General features: G+C 36.7%; 2 protein-coding genes across 2 annotated transcripts; both read right to left on the bottom strand.

Annotated features, from left to right (window-relative positions):
• Positions 1-1,040: 1,040 nt before the first annotated feature.
• Positions 1,041-11,894, bottom strand: cdh17 (cadherin 17, LI cadherin (liver-intestine)). The gene is made up of 19 exons (XM_084088882.1): positions 11,834-11,894; positions 9,693-9,755; positions 9,128-9,223; positions 8,849-8,986; positions 8,188-8,326; positions 7,912-8,070; positions 7,638-7,796; positions 6,389-6,582; positions 6,081-6,209; positions 5,772-5,919; positions 5,150-5,365; positions 4,988-5,064; positions 4,688-4,879; positions 4,353-4,597; positions 3,406-3,536; positions 3,095-3,313; positions 2,124-2,234; positions 1,902-2,018; positions 1,041-1,815 (listed from the first exon to the last, which is right to left on the bottom strand). Exons 2-19 carry the CDS (start codon positions 9,747-9,749, stop codon positions 1,727-1,729), a joined length of 2,616 nt encoding a protein of 871 aa, XP_083945008.1. The 5' UTR covers positions 9,750-9,755; positions 11,834-11,894; the 3' UTR covers positions 1,041-1,726.
• Positions 11,895-15,365: 3,471 nt separating this feature from the next.
• Positions 15,366-18,356, bottom strand: gem (GTP binding protein overexpressed in skeletal muscle). Its single transcript, XM_084089263.1, has 4 exons — positions 17,429-18,356; positions 16,501-16,577; positions 16,199-16,403; positions 15,366-16,073 (listed from the first exon to the last, which is right to left on the bottom strand). Exons 1-4 carry the CDS (start codon positions 17,742-17,744, stop codon positions 15,796-15,798), a joined length of 876 nt encoding a protein of 291 aa, XP_083945389.1. The 5' UTR covers positions 17,745-18,356; the 3' UTR covers positions 15,366-15,795.

The raw sequence follows: 18,356 nt of genomic DNA on the forward strand, positions 1-18,356 counted from the left end.
TGATAAAACCTTATAGAAACATACAGGACATACAATTACATAAGAATTATATGAGATTTGATCTTAGATGCTAGACTTTACTTATTACAATTATTTACTCTTGAAGAATAAAAATAACCTTTATGCTTAAAGGGTTAGTTCACCCAAAAATGAAAATTCTGTCAGTAATTACTCACCCTCATGTTGTTCCAACCGCGTAAGACCTTCGTTCATCTTCGGAACACAAATTAAGATATTTTTGATGAAATCTGAGTGCTGATCACTCCTCCATAGGCTGCTAGGTGGCCGAAACTTGCTGGCACAGAAAAGTTATTAAAGAGATCGTTAATATAGTCCAAGTGACTACAATGGCTCAATCTTAAGTATATCAAGCGACGAAAATACTTTTTGTGCGCACAAACAAAAAAAATAATGACTTTATTCCACTATTCATTTCCTTCTCTCTGGGCCTCTAGTTGGTTCACATAGTGTTTTTGCGCAGCGCGTCTGTGTTGCACGTCACCACGTAGGCTCACTATTGGCCGACGCTGGTCATGTGTGTGATGCGTGTTGACGTGCAACACAGACGCGCAGCGCAAAAACACTACAAGGCCCAGAGAGAAGGAAATGAATAGTGGAATAAAGTGGTTATTTTTGTTTGTTTTTGCGCACAAAAAGTATTCTCGTCGCTTGATATACTTAAGATTGAGCCACTGTAGTCACTTGGACTATATTAACGATCTCTTTAATAACTTTTCTGTGCCAGCAAGTTTCGGTCACCTAGCAGCCTATAGAGAAGTGATCCAGCACTCAGATTTCATCAAAAATATCTTAATTTATGTTCCGAAGATGAACGAAGGTCTTACGCGGTTGGAACAACATGAGGGTGAGTAATTACTGACAGAATTTTCATTTTTGGGTGAACTAACCCTTTAAAAGCTATATCTTGCATTATCTTGTCAATTTTTGGTTTTATATTACTATTGCTTTAATATAATCTACAGTACATGTTAATGTTTAAATGTAGGACAATTGTGGATTTATAAAAATAAAAACATTTTACTATAAGATCAAAGTATTACTTTATTTACAGAATGAACAATTTCGGTTTTTCAGTCAAATATGCAAACAAGCAAAAAATGTTGCCATTCTGTGATTTTTGTATTTTCTTCAATAATGGAATTATACTGCAGAACCTGACCTTTGGCCTGCACACAAACATGCTTTAGAACAAAAGTCAAAAACATAAAAAATTCTATCACATGGAAAGATTTTAACACATTTTAGCTGATTCTTGGATAATGGGGAATAAATATAAGAATTAGGTTTTTTATAGGTTTAATCCATATGAAATATGACAACATATACTCATGTCTCAAAGTACTCTACTGTACCAAAAATATACCACAAATTCCCAGAATACACCTGGTTTTGTGTTCCCTTTAAACACTAGGGGAAAATATATATCTACTATATAAAGGGGGAAAAAAGTTTAGGTCAAATATTTAGAGCTTTTAAATATAAAATAATTAATAAAACTGCCAGGCCACATGGCAAATAAGTTACTGTTAAAACTGTCAGATGATGCAAATCTTGAACATGCATATCTAATGATAATAAACCACTTATCATTCAAAATAAAGGGGTGTGTGTGTGTGTGTGTGTGTGTGTGTGTTGAGGGTCATGGATGTCAGTTTGCTTGGGTTGTGTACTGAATAATGTTTGTAGTTGGCATGTCGTCTCGACTCTAGAGCATTGCTTTAGTCTCTCCACCTTCTGCTCCTCTAGTCTTATCCTTCTTCTTGATTCGGTACATAACAATGACCATAGACAGAACTGGAAAAAAAAATTCAAACTCAATTTGCTTCTTTTTATGTTTAAATATTAACAATGCAAAATTAGTCCCAACATATCAGTCTTACCGATAAAGCCGAATATTCCTGCCAGTATGCCGATGGTGCTGCCCATGCCCAGCTTCCAGCTGTGAGCTTCTGGCTCCATGTAACAGTAGCCCAATTTAGTGCAGTTACATATACGCACTAAGAGAAAGAAATCTCAGCTTAGATGTCATACCATGCTAAAGTGCGAGCATATGAGTGAGTTGAATGTTATATATGAAATACAGAGAGAAAAAATAAGTTTACCATCAAACTTTTGAGTGATACCCATCCCAGCATTGTCTTTGATGTTGATGGGAACACTGACGTTCTGATCACTTGAGGGCTTCTTCTTCAGAATCAGCTTCGCTGAGCTTCCTGCAGGCACCCGAACATGTTTACACATGTTACAGCAGTAAATAAATTAAATGTAGGAGTCATATAGAAGGGCTTTTCACACTTAAAATAGTGAACACTGGGTCATTCATATCCCTGGGTAAACAGAATCCTGGCTTATCTTGCTTCACGGTTCACGTTGCAAATAATTTAACAATTAATGGGGGTTAACAATTAATCCTGGGAATGCATAAGCTAATGTTTCACACTGTACATTCCTAAACCTTGGGTTAACATCCTTGTTCACATATTTGCAGTGTCAGTTTTATTGATTGGATGAACGCAGTACGCGTCCAGTTTACATAAAGGCTCTTGCATTGCGCATCCTCATATTATATATTGCTGACTGAACTCTGAAGTTCATACTGAATGGACTTTTCAAACTATAAATGTAAGAATGAAACGGTCTCTTCTTTAGTCGCCATGTTTTCTGTGACCATTTGACATTTTTCCACTCAAACGCTGAAATATAGCCTACTGTTTATACAACAGTATAAACTTTGGTTGCCTGTCCAAAGCAGGTGAATATGAAGCATGCGATGGCTGTTGGTTGCTAAGCATCTAGCCGTAACATTCTAACACAGCTTTGTTTCTCACTGTACACATTTGGTACCACAGTGCGGGGTTAACACCACAAAAGGGGTGCTAACCTTTCTCCGGAGTCTGGACCAGGGTTTTAAAACTCTGGGTAAGAAGCGATGCTAATCCTGCTTCTAATTTAAAATTGTGAAACGTCCCTTAACCCAGGGTTAAAAGCAGGGTTTAGAACGATGATAACCACAGTGTGAAAAGTGCATTAGCCTGTTGTTTTAGGGTTAGGGTTAAACTAAAAGTCTGCTCACCATCCACAGGTTTGATCTCAAAGTTTGGTGACTTGCGGTTAATTGAGAAAGTGAAAGGCTCTCCATAGGGGTCGCTATCCTTATCTACAGCAGTGAGTGTCAAGGGGGTCATGTCCTGCATGCAGATGAAGTTCTGTTTCCACTGAAGTTTGGGGTAGTTGTCGTTCACGTCCAGCAGATGAATATTCACCTTCATCTCACTTTCCTGCTTGTCTCCCTCTGAAAGGAACCGAAATAGATTGTAATATTTACCAAATGTCATTGGCCTGGAGAGACATGATGCATCGGTGCTCTCTCTGGTGTGTTCTCACCTGTCTCATAAGCGATGACTGTGAGAGTGATCTGCTCCACCGTCTCTCTGTCCAGAGCAGCTTTAGTCTTCAGCTCGCCAGAGTCAGCGTCCAGCTCCAACCAATTAAGTTCATCTCCTTCCATCTTTAACCTGACAAACAGAACATTCAAAAGCAGGAATTACATAAAAGCATTTAAAAAATGCTAATTATTACTAACAGGAGGTATCATACAAGAGTTTACGGCTCCCAGAGAGATATTTTAAATAACAGAGTGGAGGTGAAAAGTCTCAGACCACTAAATAAACAAACTAAAACTTTTTTTTATTTGATTTATCTCAAATCATGCTGGAGAACAGGATCACCAAGTTCTACACAAACTTGCAAAATGCATGCTAATAATTTGGAATATATATTTTTTTATTATTAAATGATAAAAATGCAAAATCTAATTCTCCAATGAAATGTGCCCTCTGACATTTGTATCTCCATTGTATGTCAAACTACCAATAAACCTGACAAATATTATCATAAAATTACCTTCTTTAGCACAAACAAATCTAGCTTTAAATTCTGGTTCAGCTAATGTGATTTTTTTTATCTAGAGCAAAAGACCAGTGTATTCCTTAAGGAAAATCCTTTAAATTCAAAAGTAATGTTCTATTCTATATCCAGTTCTAAGTAACCAAGGTAAGTTTGCATGAACTTTAACCAGCATAGACAGAATTATTAATCTTTTTTCTTTTCAGATATTATTGGTCCACCACTAGGCCTGGAATTATATGTTGTTCAGATCTCTTGCTTTTATAAGTTTGTAAATATTTTAATATTTTATAAAATAGTTTATAATAAGTTATAACACATAACTGCTGGAACATAACTCTCTCTTCGATAATGTTGAGAAGCACTGCAAACAAACAATCTCATATATGATCTGATTATGTAGGAGACACAATACAAAGCATTACTTGATAGTCTTTCCCTCTGGATCCTTGGCTTCAGCTTTCATTATTACGGTTCCAACCGTGATGTTTTCTGGGACATTGACATTAAGAGTGTCCGCTTCAAATACTGGAGGCTCGTCCACGTCCACTAGCTGAATGACAACAACAGCTGTGGCATTTTCATCATATTCCAGTCCTTTGATCAAGGGTTCGGGATTACGGGCATCAATCTGAAGGTTGTAGACGCTCTGGAGCTCGTAATCCAGTGGCTGAAAATCAAGAATATGAAAACGAAGAAATATAAAGGGGACAAAAAGCAGAAATGTACAAAGTTTTTGCAATATGAGTCATCTTGTTACCTGAGCGATGTAGACTCTGCCCGCTCCTGTGTCTTCATCAATCTCAATGGCCAAGAGGTTATGTGGGTCTCCAGCGGAGATATGATACTCCACCCTAGAGCTTCCTGTTCCTGGGTCATCTGCATCTGTGGCTTTGATAATGAGCAAAGTGGTGCCCACTTCAGCCAGTTCAGGAACACTGTAGGTCCCATACTGCAACAGGGGAAACGTAGATTACAGCAGAGATTTATTAGTCAATAAGCCATAGGAAGTAAGAATAAGATTGAAGTATTTTAGTAGTAAAACAAAATGTATATATACATCTTTTTTCTCGAAGACAGGGATTTCATTATTGATGTCGATGACCTTGATGATAACTTTACATTCCGTGCTGTAATCTACAAAATAAGTGCAAAAGTTAGGATGCACATTCTTTTTCATAAATGTTCATTTTCAGTTCATTTGAGTTCAGTTTGCACTTACCTTGATCAGTCACTCTAAAGGTGAGCTCATACTGAGACACCTTATTCCTTTCAAAGTTTTGTTTGGCTACTTTGATTTCACCATTTACTTGGTCGATGTCGAACATTTTCTCAGACGGATGGGTAGGTGTCTGGTTAAGGAGTGTGTAGATTAGGAGTGAGTTCAGTGTGTTCTCTTCATCACTATCATGAGCATGCAGAACACCAATCGTATTACCTAAAGACATGCATATCAAGAAAAATGGCAAAGTTAATCATTAAAGAATTATCATCCAGTCTGAAAATCTGAAAACCTGTAAATAGTTTTAAAACATTTTAAACAAACATTATGATGTAAAATGAATAAATGTTTGAGACTCTGTACTCTTTATAGACATTTGAATTTTGAAAATGAGGACAAAACAAATACTAAGTTAAGAATTTAGAATTTTTCCCCAAAATGTTTTATTTTGATTATATAAATTATAATTGTTTTATTACTATTTCATATAAATAAATAGAAGCCTTTTCACTATTATTCCCAGGCTTTTGGACACCTCTGAATGCATTTGGTCAGTTTCTGATGTCACATTCGCCTGATTTGAACTGATGCAATGTGTGTATAAACACTCTCACTTTATTACCTATGGGCTCATTCTCCTGCACTTCAAACACTGCACCCTCATTACACACAGGAGGGTTATCATTCACATCCTCCACCTGCACAATAAACTCCAAGGGCTTTTCCAGCTCAACGCCATGTTCATCTTCTGCCATGGCCACCAGTATGTACTAAACACACACACATAACTGTTATTAAAGGTCAGGCTTAAAATGCAACACTCAGTTTTAGACAAAAATTAAAAGGGAGTGAAATAGGTTGTAGACCCCTGATGTAGTCTACAAACTGGTATTTACTATTTCGGTTAAATTTATCTTGCATTTCTATTTACCATATTTTTCTCTTCTCTGTCCAGAGGACCTGTAACATAGATCTCTCCATCTTGATTGATGCTGAAGGGGAAGGAAAATCTTTCTTTCTGTACCAGCCTGTAGAGTGCGGTGGGATCATTGCTGCGCACCTATAAAACACACACACACACACACACACACACACACGCACACATATGCTTACTCATTTCAATGTAAGATTTGTATTCACTTCAATTATATATATATATTTTTTTAATTATATGAATACAATTTTTAAGTATAGGCACTGCCTACCATAACACAACATTGTTTTTAGATCCAGACTTACTGTGGCAAGATACATAGGGTATTCCTCTTCTAAATTTTCTTTAATGGCAATTGGTGCAGGCCTGACCCAGAGGTTTTGAATGATAGCTATGTTGACTCGTGTCGTGCTGCTCAAAGCTTTTGGATCTCCCAAATCTTCCACACGAACAATCAGTACATAGTCTGGATCCATCAGAAGATTCACTTGTCTTCTTTCTGCTCATGCAAAATAAACACTCATTAATTATTATTGATTATTCAACTTACACTGAACTTGATTGGCTGAGTGGTATTCTAAAGGGGGGAGGGTATTTAGTGCAGCAGCAACTATTTAAGCCTCTTTTCTACCATTTTGCAAAAACAATGCCGTTCTTTTTACACTGTGGTGTTGCTAAATTAAGATTAGAATGTATGTTATCTTGGAGATGCAAGAGTTTGCAACAGCATGATATTGTAGGTTAACATTAGAGCGAGCGCACCATGGAGGATGATCAAATAATTTAAAAAGATAAACGTTCCCAGAGTAGCTAGCATGATGTTGATTGGTTTGAGTTGGTAATGTGTATCTTGAATGGTGAAGTAATCTGGGACAAATCCTGCCTCATTTCTGAGACTGTTGTAATCTGCACTGATGAGGGGCTGAACTGCTTGAGCTCAATTAATGACTGCGTTCTTCTTTACAGCACGTGGCACGTTCCACACACCAGAGGGAATGTAATCACAGAAGTGGTCATCCACTGACATTAACACACCAGTTTAATCTGAGTGTGTATGTGAGAGTGCTGTAATCAGCTCTGTTCATTTCAACCTCATTCTGAATGACGTGTCCCAGATAGCAGGTACGTCTCTAAGATGTCTGCTAAAGAGCGCTTCATCTGGAAAACATCTGTTGTGTACAAACATCTGATAAGCATCTTAGAAAAAGCAGTTTTACATACATTCTAAATAATAAACATCTTAAAGACATTTTCGAAATGTCTTTAACATCTGATAGGAAACGTTTTAGAGACGTATTGCAGATGTAAATGCAGACATCAAATAGACGTCTCCGTGATGTACGTGTGCTATCAGGGGTTCTCTCCAAACAGAGGAAAGAGATTCAAATACTGGTTTCATTTGGTCCATTTATACATTTCTTATTGAAAGTTCTGTGTTATTCATAGTGAAATGCTAGTAAATGAGTCTTTGAGTCTGGCTTGATTATATACACAACTTAAACGGCTTTTTCAAATAATGCTGTGATCATCATGCGTGTTTCTGTGTGTTCTCACCAACACGCTCGACGCATGTGTAAAAGGGGTTGTTCTCTAGTGGTATGTTGTTCTTTGGAGTGCAGTAGTCCTCAAACTTTTTCCTCAGGACATCAGGACTGCCATGGATCTCCCCGCGGCTGTATTTTACAGCAGGCCTGGCCTTCAGAGACGCTGCTCCTGCAATACAACAGCAATATATGAAATAACAGTTTGGCATTCAACGAAAAACCACTCAATACAAAAAACATGCACATGGTTTTCATGTATTTTTGTTCCAGATGTGTTGATGTACCTTGGTCTGTTATAAAGATCTCTCCACTGTCTGGGTTTATGCCAAAGTAAAACATGTTTTCGGGATTGGGGATTTGGTTTTCAATGCTGAATTTCAGTTGAGCGTTTACTGTGTTGGGATCATCTGCATCTGATGCAAACACCTGCATGAACGCAAATCCTGCATGCACACAAGATTAAAAGTACAATGAAAAGTAGGTTCATAGAAAGTGATTAAATTGTAACAGTTTAGAGAATCAGCAAGTTTCAGCATCCAATGATAATGTGTGTTTCTCACCTGCAGGTGAATGCTCTCTAACCCTGCCACTGTACTGACTCTCATTAAAGACAGGGACATTGTTGTTGATATCCACAACTTGCAAAACAACAGTGTAAGGCCCATCAACAGTTTCACCCTCTGCTGAACGTGCTTCAATCTGAAGAGAAACACATATTTAGAATTGTTTGTATTGGAATTAATATTAACAGGTCAACATACTTTATATGTCTTGCGGTGTGACGTGCTACACAATTAAATTTTTTTAAAAATGTTATATATACGTACATTATATATATACAGTATATAATTTTTTATTATTATTTATATAATAAATACAATTATTTTATATCATTATTATATGGTTTTATGACCCCATATTAACTGAAAGACTACAAAGGAATATACTGTACTTTTAAAAATACATTTTCACTCCACAAAACCATTTAAAATGAACTAGTCAAGGTAATGCGTGTGAAAAATAAATGGTGACCAGTTTAAGGACCTAAAGTACAGAATTTCCTTATACATATATTTGAACCCAAAACCCTGTTGCTAAAAATAATCCATGGATGTGTTATACATCAACAATGTGTTATGTGCATACTAACAAACAACGTAGGCATTTTGTGTCTTTTTACAAATCCAGGTGCTTGTATGTTATGTGTAATACATATATTACATCTAGATGGTGGTTTTTCTCAGGGCTCCATTCCAGAGGAAACTCCAGGTACAGCCAGCCGTCTGAAGAGATTGTGATCTTTTCTTCAGTCTCTCCACTTACGTGATATGAAGAGACACCTTCTGATGCAGATGTAAACTGAACAAAGAAAAGATTTCTAGAATATTTTCAATGAAAACATTCAAAAATATTACTGATGAAAGAAACCATACAGGTTCTAATAAAAATGTCTTGTAGAAACAACTAACCATTCAAACGCAAGAACTGAGCCTACAGTACCTGGTAAATGGGATAAGGCACATGTGTACCCTCTGGAACATCTAAAACTTTATGATCTAATAGCCCCGTTTTGTCCTCCAGACCTATCCCATGAGCCTGAGAGGGGAAAAAATTATGTGGAGAATTATGAAGCCATGTGAGAATTTGACTTAATGCAAAATCACCAATATTGTCAACCACACCATATCAGTTATCAATCTAGACAGTGGGGGAGTTCCTTGCAAACACCCTATCTGACCACACTTCTTAATAAATAACTGAATAAAGCTGTTTAATTACTATATTGTCTTACTGCAACCTATGCAGTAAATAATCCACTAAATTTATCTGTGATGTGAAGGTCGCTGAATATTTGTCCAATTTTGTTGATTATTATTGATGTAGAACAAATCATTTTCCACTGGCTGAATGAATCCAGATTATGCCTGTGTGTTAAGTCTTTGATTAATGGAGTGTGCTCGGGAAAAATGGACTTCGGCACAGTTACTCATTTATGGACAGAATAAAAGATTGTAAGGAGACTACAAGGTCACCAAGTTAAAATCCTACTCGCACACACACTTACAATGCTGACGAGAAGGGTCAAGTGTAGCAAACGTGCACCTCTCATCGTCCCGAGCATCAAAACCTGATGGAAAAGATATGAAAACATTGCCTTTAATTAAAAACACCTTTACTAGTTACTACAAAAGAAATTATGATGTATAGCAGTGACATTTGTTTGTCAAATAACTTTATCAAATGGCCATTCCCTGACATGATGGCTCATGCTGTGCAAACTGAGCAATATTAAAGAATACTTTGGAAACACAAGGTGTCAAAAACGGTAATTACCAATTGCTCAGTCAGGAAATAGAACCATCTGCTTCTTTAATGTTAAACTTCAGTCAATGATTATCAGCGAAAAGTACTATTCAGAAGTCCTGAGTAATATTTTCAAACATCGCAGTTATTTCAGCGTATTAAAAGATGGCTTTTATAGGTCCTGGAATTTCCTGTTTTATATTTATTTCCCTCTATTATGAAACTAATTTGTGTATATTTTGTCAGTGTGTCTCATATACATACAAATAGTGGATTTGATGACATCATGGCTGTTGTCCTGTAGTGCAGTGTGTGTGTGTTTTCATGAATCGCAGCCCATAAAAAGGTTATTTAAAGGGCACTTGGCATTCTGTGGGTGGCGTCCTGTGCCAGACAGCACTGACTAAGTGTGTGTGTCACTGCTGCATCACAGTTTATTACATTTAACAATGTCTGTGCTGACAGTCATTTTGCAAAGCCTTTTAAACAAATTAACCATTAAATAATTATGTACACGTGGATCCACACATACGTTGTTTCAATGTTTGTTTGTTTTTATTTATTTATTTTTCTTTTCTTTTTTTTCTTTGTTTCTTTCTTTGTCTGATTTCCTACCAATTGCAATACATGATGAAACAACAGTGCATTTTCAGGTTAATTTCTCAGTTTCAAAGAAACAATAGATTGTCAGTTGATTCTCACATGATAACTTTAGGAAGATGTTGCTTAGTAAAAGCAAAAATGTAACATATCAGTGAAAAAAAATGTGTTGAAAGTAACCTGGTTCACTGAAACTTTGAAAAATGTTAGTTAATAGAATGAAATAGAATGAAAGAGAGAGAACAATATTAACGATTATTAGACACTTGGTAAATGAAAGTAAGTTGCAGACCACACATTAATACAGGAAGTTGTGAACAGGTGTGTTTATATAGATAAACAGTAAACAGAATTATCTAGAAATGTTTATCTGATCACACACAATGTGAACAGAAAAACATCTCTAGATAAATCTGATTGTTTTAGTTGCAGTTTGAGTCCATCCAAGAGTAGATTAAGCTGTGTCGGCTGTTCTGAAATATTGTATTGAAATAAGCGGTAAAGTTTAGTGCTTTACTGATACTGGATTTTTATTTCACTTGTATCTGTCGGATCTATTGTGAAAGACAGACACGCCTTGAGACAGATGTGACACAAGGTGACATTGAAGTTAATGTGACCTCTGATAAGCTACTTTTGCTTAAACCTCAATCAACACTATACAGATACATGACTGTTTCCTTATATCTTATGTCTACATAAGGAATCAGGACATTCTGATGCAAAGCTGAAATCAATACTCATGCTCTATGTTGTTAGACAGCTAAGCTGTAAGAATGAGAGTAAAGCAAAGGGGAACATTTTCAAACTGAAAGTGTTTTAAACCGAAACCAGGCAATTCAAACAACATATCAACATTTATTTATCCATTACCGTGAGGTTGGATAGATATAAACAACAGTAAAGTTTTTAGTATCAAGGTATGAGAACAAGAGGCCTTTCCTTCCAGCCAAAGCTTGTGACCTCTGATGACATTCTACCAGTATATGAGATCAAAAAATATCAAAGGCCCACTTGTTCCTCTAGAAAATATGCTCATAAATATGTTCTCACCCAGAATGCAATTCTACAATGCTACAGCAAGTTGCAATAATCTTTAAATGCCCTTCCACATAAGCTGGTCTACACCCTTCTGAAAGCACTGAGCAAAGTCAAACAAGAACACAGCCGGTCGTAGGCAGCGGAAGCATCGTCACAAGGCAAATGACATATTGGTAACTAAAAATGTATACTTTTATAATCAGCCTAAACTAAAAAGACAACAACTAAGAAGAAATAAAAGAAAGGATAAGACGCACAGACCTGTCAGCAGAGCTCCTCTCTTCTCAAAAGACTGAGGTTTCAGTCTTCCAGAGTTTCCTGCTCAAGTCAAAGTTTAACTCTACTTTATTGAGGCTAATGATTATCTACTGATTCACCATGAAGGGGAGTGGACTGTAAATGTAATATATTTTATGGCACCATGAAGGGGTATAGTATGGCTCGGTGGATATGTTAATGTGTAAACATCAAGTATTTAATTAAAGTCACCATATTTTTATGGAATATTGCAGTATTTATTATAAATTATTTATCCATTCACTTTATTTCTACCCATGTGCCTTCAAATGACGTCCCCTCCCATCTCTTCTCTCATGACGCGTTTACTGGTGCGAGGGCGGGACATCCTGTCACTCACATGAGATCACAGCAACAGCACCCAATCAAGTCCCGTCCGACATTTCTTCTTTTTCAAGAAGCCGTTTCACTTGGATATACGTCACAATAGAGAAGAAATGACTATCCAACTTCATGCCGACTTAAAAGGACACACAACAAACACTCATCCGCAATCTCATCCATGTGACTTCCTCTGTACTTCAATATTTTCTATGCAAGATGATTAGAACACAGGGGACAAAGCAAAATTCTGAGATCAATCTTGAACAAAAAGAGCAAACAGAATCACTGTACATTTACAGACAGCGTAAAGGTCACCTTCTTCACAGCTGTATGTTCACAATCTTGAGTAATACAGGGCTGCAATCTTTGGTCCTTTATCTTTTGACGGACTCTGGCTTGGTTGTTCTCCATGTTTGAGTCTCATTTTTTCTGATAGTGAAAATGAAAACATTTGCAACACTGTAAAAAATGATCGTAATTTTAACGGTAAAAGACTGTAAAAATGCTACAGTGAAAAACTGTTAATTGGTTAACAGAAAGTTTCTGTACTATATACGGTAAATAACTGTGATAGATCTAACGGTACATTTAATGTAATTTTACTGTAACATACCGTTAAATTTACAGTTTTTGAAAGTGAAAAAACAACTCATTGTATAATTTACAGTGAAAAACCGTAAATTGACATTCCCACAATTCCCTGTGACACTTCACATTTGATGTATTTTTGTTGAAATAACTATGTTTGTTTCTTCATAGTTTTCTTCGTTTTTTCTAATCAGTTATGTACATTAGGGGTTTATGTTACATTTAATGTTGTTAAATTAATGTTTATTGCATTTTTAAAATTTCATGTGTTACCATGATGGTGTTTAATGTTTGTGTGAATGACACTGTGCAGCTTCTATATATATTAGTATTAACTTTCTTGTGGAAGAACTGCTTGTGATGAGCTTTGATTGATCATGTGACTCTCATCACTGCTGTGATTGGTGGTTATCAGTGTACAAAACAGATATTAATACTTCAATAGGACGGTAAATTAACTTTATATCATATTACTGAAATTTACTGTTATATTTACTGGATTATACTGTAAAATTGACATGTTGTTCAGAATAGCACGTACATTTTACAGTTTAAACCAGTAAATATAACAGAACTCCAGTGTGTTATATGCTGGTTTAAACTGTAAAATGTACATGTTATTCGGTAAAAGCAATTACTGTTTTGTTGTATATTTTACGGAATTGTTCTGGTAACCCCAGCTGCCAGTTTTTTTCCGTAAAAACTACGGAATTTTTTTTACAGTGAAGAACTTCTATTAGCATTCATCAATGACACTTAAAGGGATAGTTCACCTAAAAATACAACTTCATTTACTCACCCCCATGTCGTTCCAAACCTATGGCTTGCTTTCACACAAAAGAAGATATTTTTAAAAAGCCTCAGTGTTTTCTTTATATTACCATGAAAGTCCTTTGTTGTGTTGTACCCCATTCATTTTCATTGTTTTGAAACAATATGATTAATTATGGTAAGAGTGACAGCTCACTTTTTCTCTGCAATACTTATAAATGAAAGCAAAATTATACTGTAAGACATTAACTTCTGGGAAATCTATTGTAATGACTTCCTGTAAAAAGTGATTTTTTACATGTAAATGTCTATGGCTAAAGGCACCTTGAGTGGCAGTTATTCAAGAAGTTCCCATGCTTTTCCATTGACTAATTATTATGCAGCCGTATCAGCAAAATGGAGAGAAGGACGAGGGCAAAGATTAAGGTTAGGGATGAAGATATTCACTGCAGACATCGGTACTCAAACAGAGAAACCTGTTGCTGATGATGTGAACTATTACAATTGGCATTTTTCAATAACATTGCAACGCTGTTGGTGTTTTTAAAGTTTGCTGTAACACATTCCACCTGCTGCCTCAACATGAGCAATACCTGACTATCTGCTAGCCTGCCTCACTCAATGTGTGTACAGCAAGTACACATAAATAAAAAGCCAACACAGCTGCCTTGCTAGCTTCAGTCTTACACAGTTTTGACACATACACTGCATTCATAATTATTCAATATTGTTCACACAGCAGTGATCACACACTGAATGTGTCATTAATTTGCCCTTCTCACCTTTGAAAGGGAAGTAGGAGGAGTGTTTCTGAACAAATGTGTTCAATAGGGCTAAAACTGTAATAAAAAGACCTTGCTGTTCACATAATCTGTGAATTATCGTTATATAGAGAGAATTATCTTTATATCTCACTTTACAAGTCACTTGCATTAACTAAGATTAATAAATGCTTTGAAGTATTTTTCATTGTTAGTTCATGTAGTTATCAAATGTTAACAATACCTATTGTCACAATTGTTCTTACTTGATTGGTGACCTAGTAATAGTATCTTTGTGTTAAATTTGTCAAAATCCTTATATATATATATATATATATATTTATTTATATTTCCAGCATTAAATTAGATAATAAATCCCAGACTTTCAATATATATTTAAACTTTGGACCCCACTGTATTTTTAATTGTATGTTGGTTGAAAACACACTTAATTGACACTTTAAAATGATCGATTAGGGTACATTTACATGGCAATGATGACCTGAAAAAACGTAAACATTTTTGTGCATTTTTCACAAACAGACGGTAATGTTGTCAAAACTATCCCCATTCACAAGGATCCACGAAAATGTCTTAATATGCTGTATTATGCATGTCAGGCCAGTAGTCGGTGATGTCACTTTGATGTCACTACGCGCCTGGACTGAACACATTATATGCACGATGTCACCCTTTCACAAATTTGCGCTTTTTTTTATTTTTTAAGTTTACATGAAAACAGTTTCGTTTTCAAAAACTTGCACTTTGAAAGCCGTTTTCAAAAGTTTGCATTTTCAGGCCCCCAAAAAGCCAGTGTCGTGTAAATGAATGACCAAAACGCATACATTTTATTTATTTTTTGTTAAAAACCGTGTTGTGTAAACGGCCCTAGCCAATTGGCAATGTATTTTAGACAAATACAGCATCTGTATCATAATAATACCACACCACAGTAACAGCTGGTTAATGTTTTCATCAAGGTTAATGCATTTTCAGCTGTTCTGGATGTGTGCACTTTCAAAAAGACTAAAGTATTTCAACCCAGTCTCCGATTTATCATAAAAAAAACCAAAATATTTTATTTCTTTTGGATGCTAACGCTCAAACTGAGCAAAAGTTGGAAAAGAATTGTTTTCACACACACACAAGGTACAAAGACAAAGAGTTCTTACAATTCAAAAGCAAACATCAGGATCAAGAAGATCATTTAAAAAAGAAAAGGATTGGTTTTGACTTGTTTTGACAAAAACATATGTAGGCTACTTCATGGATTTTGAAAAGAATGACGGGTAACACTAGAGCATTCTGTCCTTCACAGAGGGAGCGAGAAGCCTGTAATCATTGCTCTTCTAGTACAGTCTAATATAGACATACATGGCTTTCTTAAAATAACTTACAGTAAAACAAGCACTTGATCAGATACTTTGCACCCAAACTTCATACAATACAATTCAAACATTCAGAGCTATTCGAAGTCACACACTACAGACTCATCAGGTCATGACATGATTTAGACTTGAGTTTGAAGGCCGCTTGCTTGTTCTTCTTAGCAACCAATCTGTTAATGAAACGCTTTGCTTTCTTCGGGAGACTCTCCCGACGCTTTTGAAGAGAACAGCGCCTGGTGAGGGTCTCCAAGCTGTCTCTTCGTAGACGGAGCTGGCGGATGATGCCCTCAAACAGCGGCCAGACGTTATGTTGCATCGCTGCTGACGTCTCAATGAACTTACAGTCAAAGACAGCAGCAGACGCACGACCCTCTGAAAAATAAGAGTAGAAAATGAAAATTCTCAGTGATGTAAGCTAAAACAAATGAGGGGATTCAGATTAAGAAGATTAATGCTACTGAGGAGTAGAGCCACATTTAAGAGTTTTATATACTTACCACTAATGGACACTTCTCGGCAGCGGACCAGGTCACATTTATTTCCGACCAGGATGATTGGAGTGCGGTCAGCCTCACGTTCCCGCCGGAGCTGAATACGAAGTTCTGATGCGTGAAGGAAGCTTGAACGATCTGTTATGGCATAAACTATAATGAAAGCATCTCCTGTCTGCAAACATCGCTCCTGCGTCCAGCTGCCCTCATCCTGACGGACACAAAAAGTAGAATGTCTCAGAACCTCTCATCACTTATAATAAAGTAGCCGATATTAATATAAATTGCTGACAAACTAAAAGTGTTACCTGTGAATCCCACATGTCGAGTAGGGTAACGGTGGCCCTCTCACCGTCTACTGTAATTGTCTGCTCAAATACTTCACCTAACAACATTAAAAGGACAACGAGTTGAAACAAGCTAAGGTTATGAATACTGGCCATGGCAAAAATGTAGAGAATTATAATCTGACCTACTTTAAGAAAGTATGAATTATATTGACAGTAAACACATCTTTACTTGACGCTGTCAGTGCAATCTAAGGTTTGTCTTGTTGTGACTTTGTAATTAATTATCCCTCAGACTCTTACATCTGGAAAAATGTTAATTTCCGAACTTTATAAATATAACCGCAATAGGCTTAAAAAGATAGTTCACCCAAAAATGAAAACTCTGTCATCATTTACTCATCCTAAAGTTCCAAAACCTGTATGAATTTCTTTCTTTTGCTGAACACAAATTAAGATATTTTGAAGAAAGTTTATGGGCCCCATTAACTTCCTTTTTTTTTCTTCTCCATTTGGAAGTCAATGTGGCCCATCAACTGTTTGGTTACTGACATTCAGTAGTGGAAAGGTATAAACTATGGAATAGTCTCCCGGTTCATATCAGAACTGGCCCAACTTTATCTATTTTTAATTCTAAGGCTCATTTATTTTCTTTGGAGTTTAATATAGCCTCTCGACTTGTTTTATGATTTTACTTTCATGCGTTTCACCTTTTTTACAGCTTGTCTTTTATTGTTTGTAAATCGTGTTTTCAGTTTTTTACTATTGGTTTTCTTTTGTAGGCTCTACGGTACTTTGGTCAACTTCGGTTGTTTTTAAATTGTGCTTTATAAATAAACATTGTATTGTATTGTATCAGTGCCACTTTGTGATTTTTTGCGATTGACTAGTTAATTTCACTGTGAACAGTTGGAGTATAAAAGAAAAGTCAAGCTAATTGTCAACATACCTCCATACAACTCGCATTCGCTGCCCATGCTGTCTGACGCCCCAGCGAATATACTGGCGAGCGCAGACTTCCCGACACCGTTGTCTCCAAGCAGGACAACAGTGAAGGGTCCAACCGAAACTGGAGTCACAGACTCGTTCGAGAGAGCGGAGTCTGAAGAGGCGGACGAGCAGGAACTGGACCGGGACATACCGATGTCGGGGCGCGTGAAAGCATCACTCAGCAGCTGCCCACCGTCCGTCCCGCAGATGCTCCACCGGTGCAGGTGATGCTGAACGCGAATGCTGTGGCGCCGCATATTCGCCAGCAGGGTCATGTGTGCAATTTGGCGACAAACACTCGGTTGGTTAAACGACGGTTGTTTCTTTGAGTGTGACTGAAGCAAAGAATTAACGGACTAAATCGGACGATGCAAAATTGTGCTCCAGTAATAGATTCAGTCCCATCCAGCAGAAACCTGCTCTGCAAGAAGATGAAGATCTAATTGCTCTTGGCTTCGTTGTCTTCAATTAAGCGCACCTGAATGAGGATTGGTGTTTTTTGCCCTGGTAATCCTGTCCGTCTAGCTATATTTTGCGCAGTAGCCTAATGTGCTTTGAGCTCTCAGTGCAGTTCATGGTTATATTAAGGTCTCAGAAGCAGTGAGGATTTCCTTGACGTCACTTCTCCCTCCCAGTGAGCTTCAGCGGGTCTTTCCTTATACCGCCCGATGGGTGTAAAATGCAGTTTCATCTCTAGAATCATGTCTCGCTTCGAAACGTGGGAAATTTAGGGCAATTTGTGTGTTTTGTCCAAAGTGTACACTTAAGATATTAACTACATTTACATAATTTGATTTACGATTAAGTTATTTTGCGATATTCTGAGATTAATCACAATCATTCTATTCTATTAACAGCCATGGTTTTAAAATAAATAAAAACAGATT

The sequence above is a fragment of the Abramis brama genome (genome assembly GCF_963993115.1).
Source record: "Abramis brama genome assembly, chromosome: 17".
NCBI lineage: Eukaryota > Metazoa > Chordata > Actinopteri > Cypriniformes > Leuciscidae > Abramis > Abramis brama.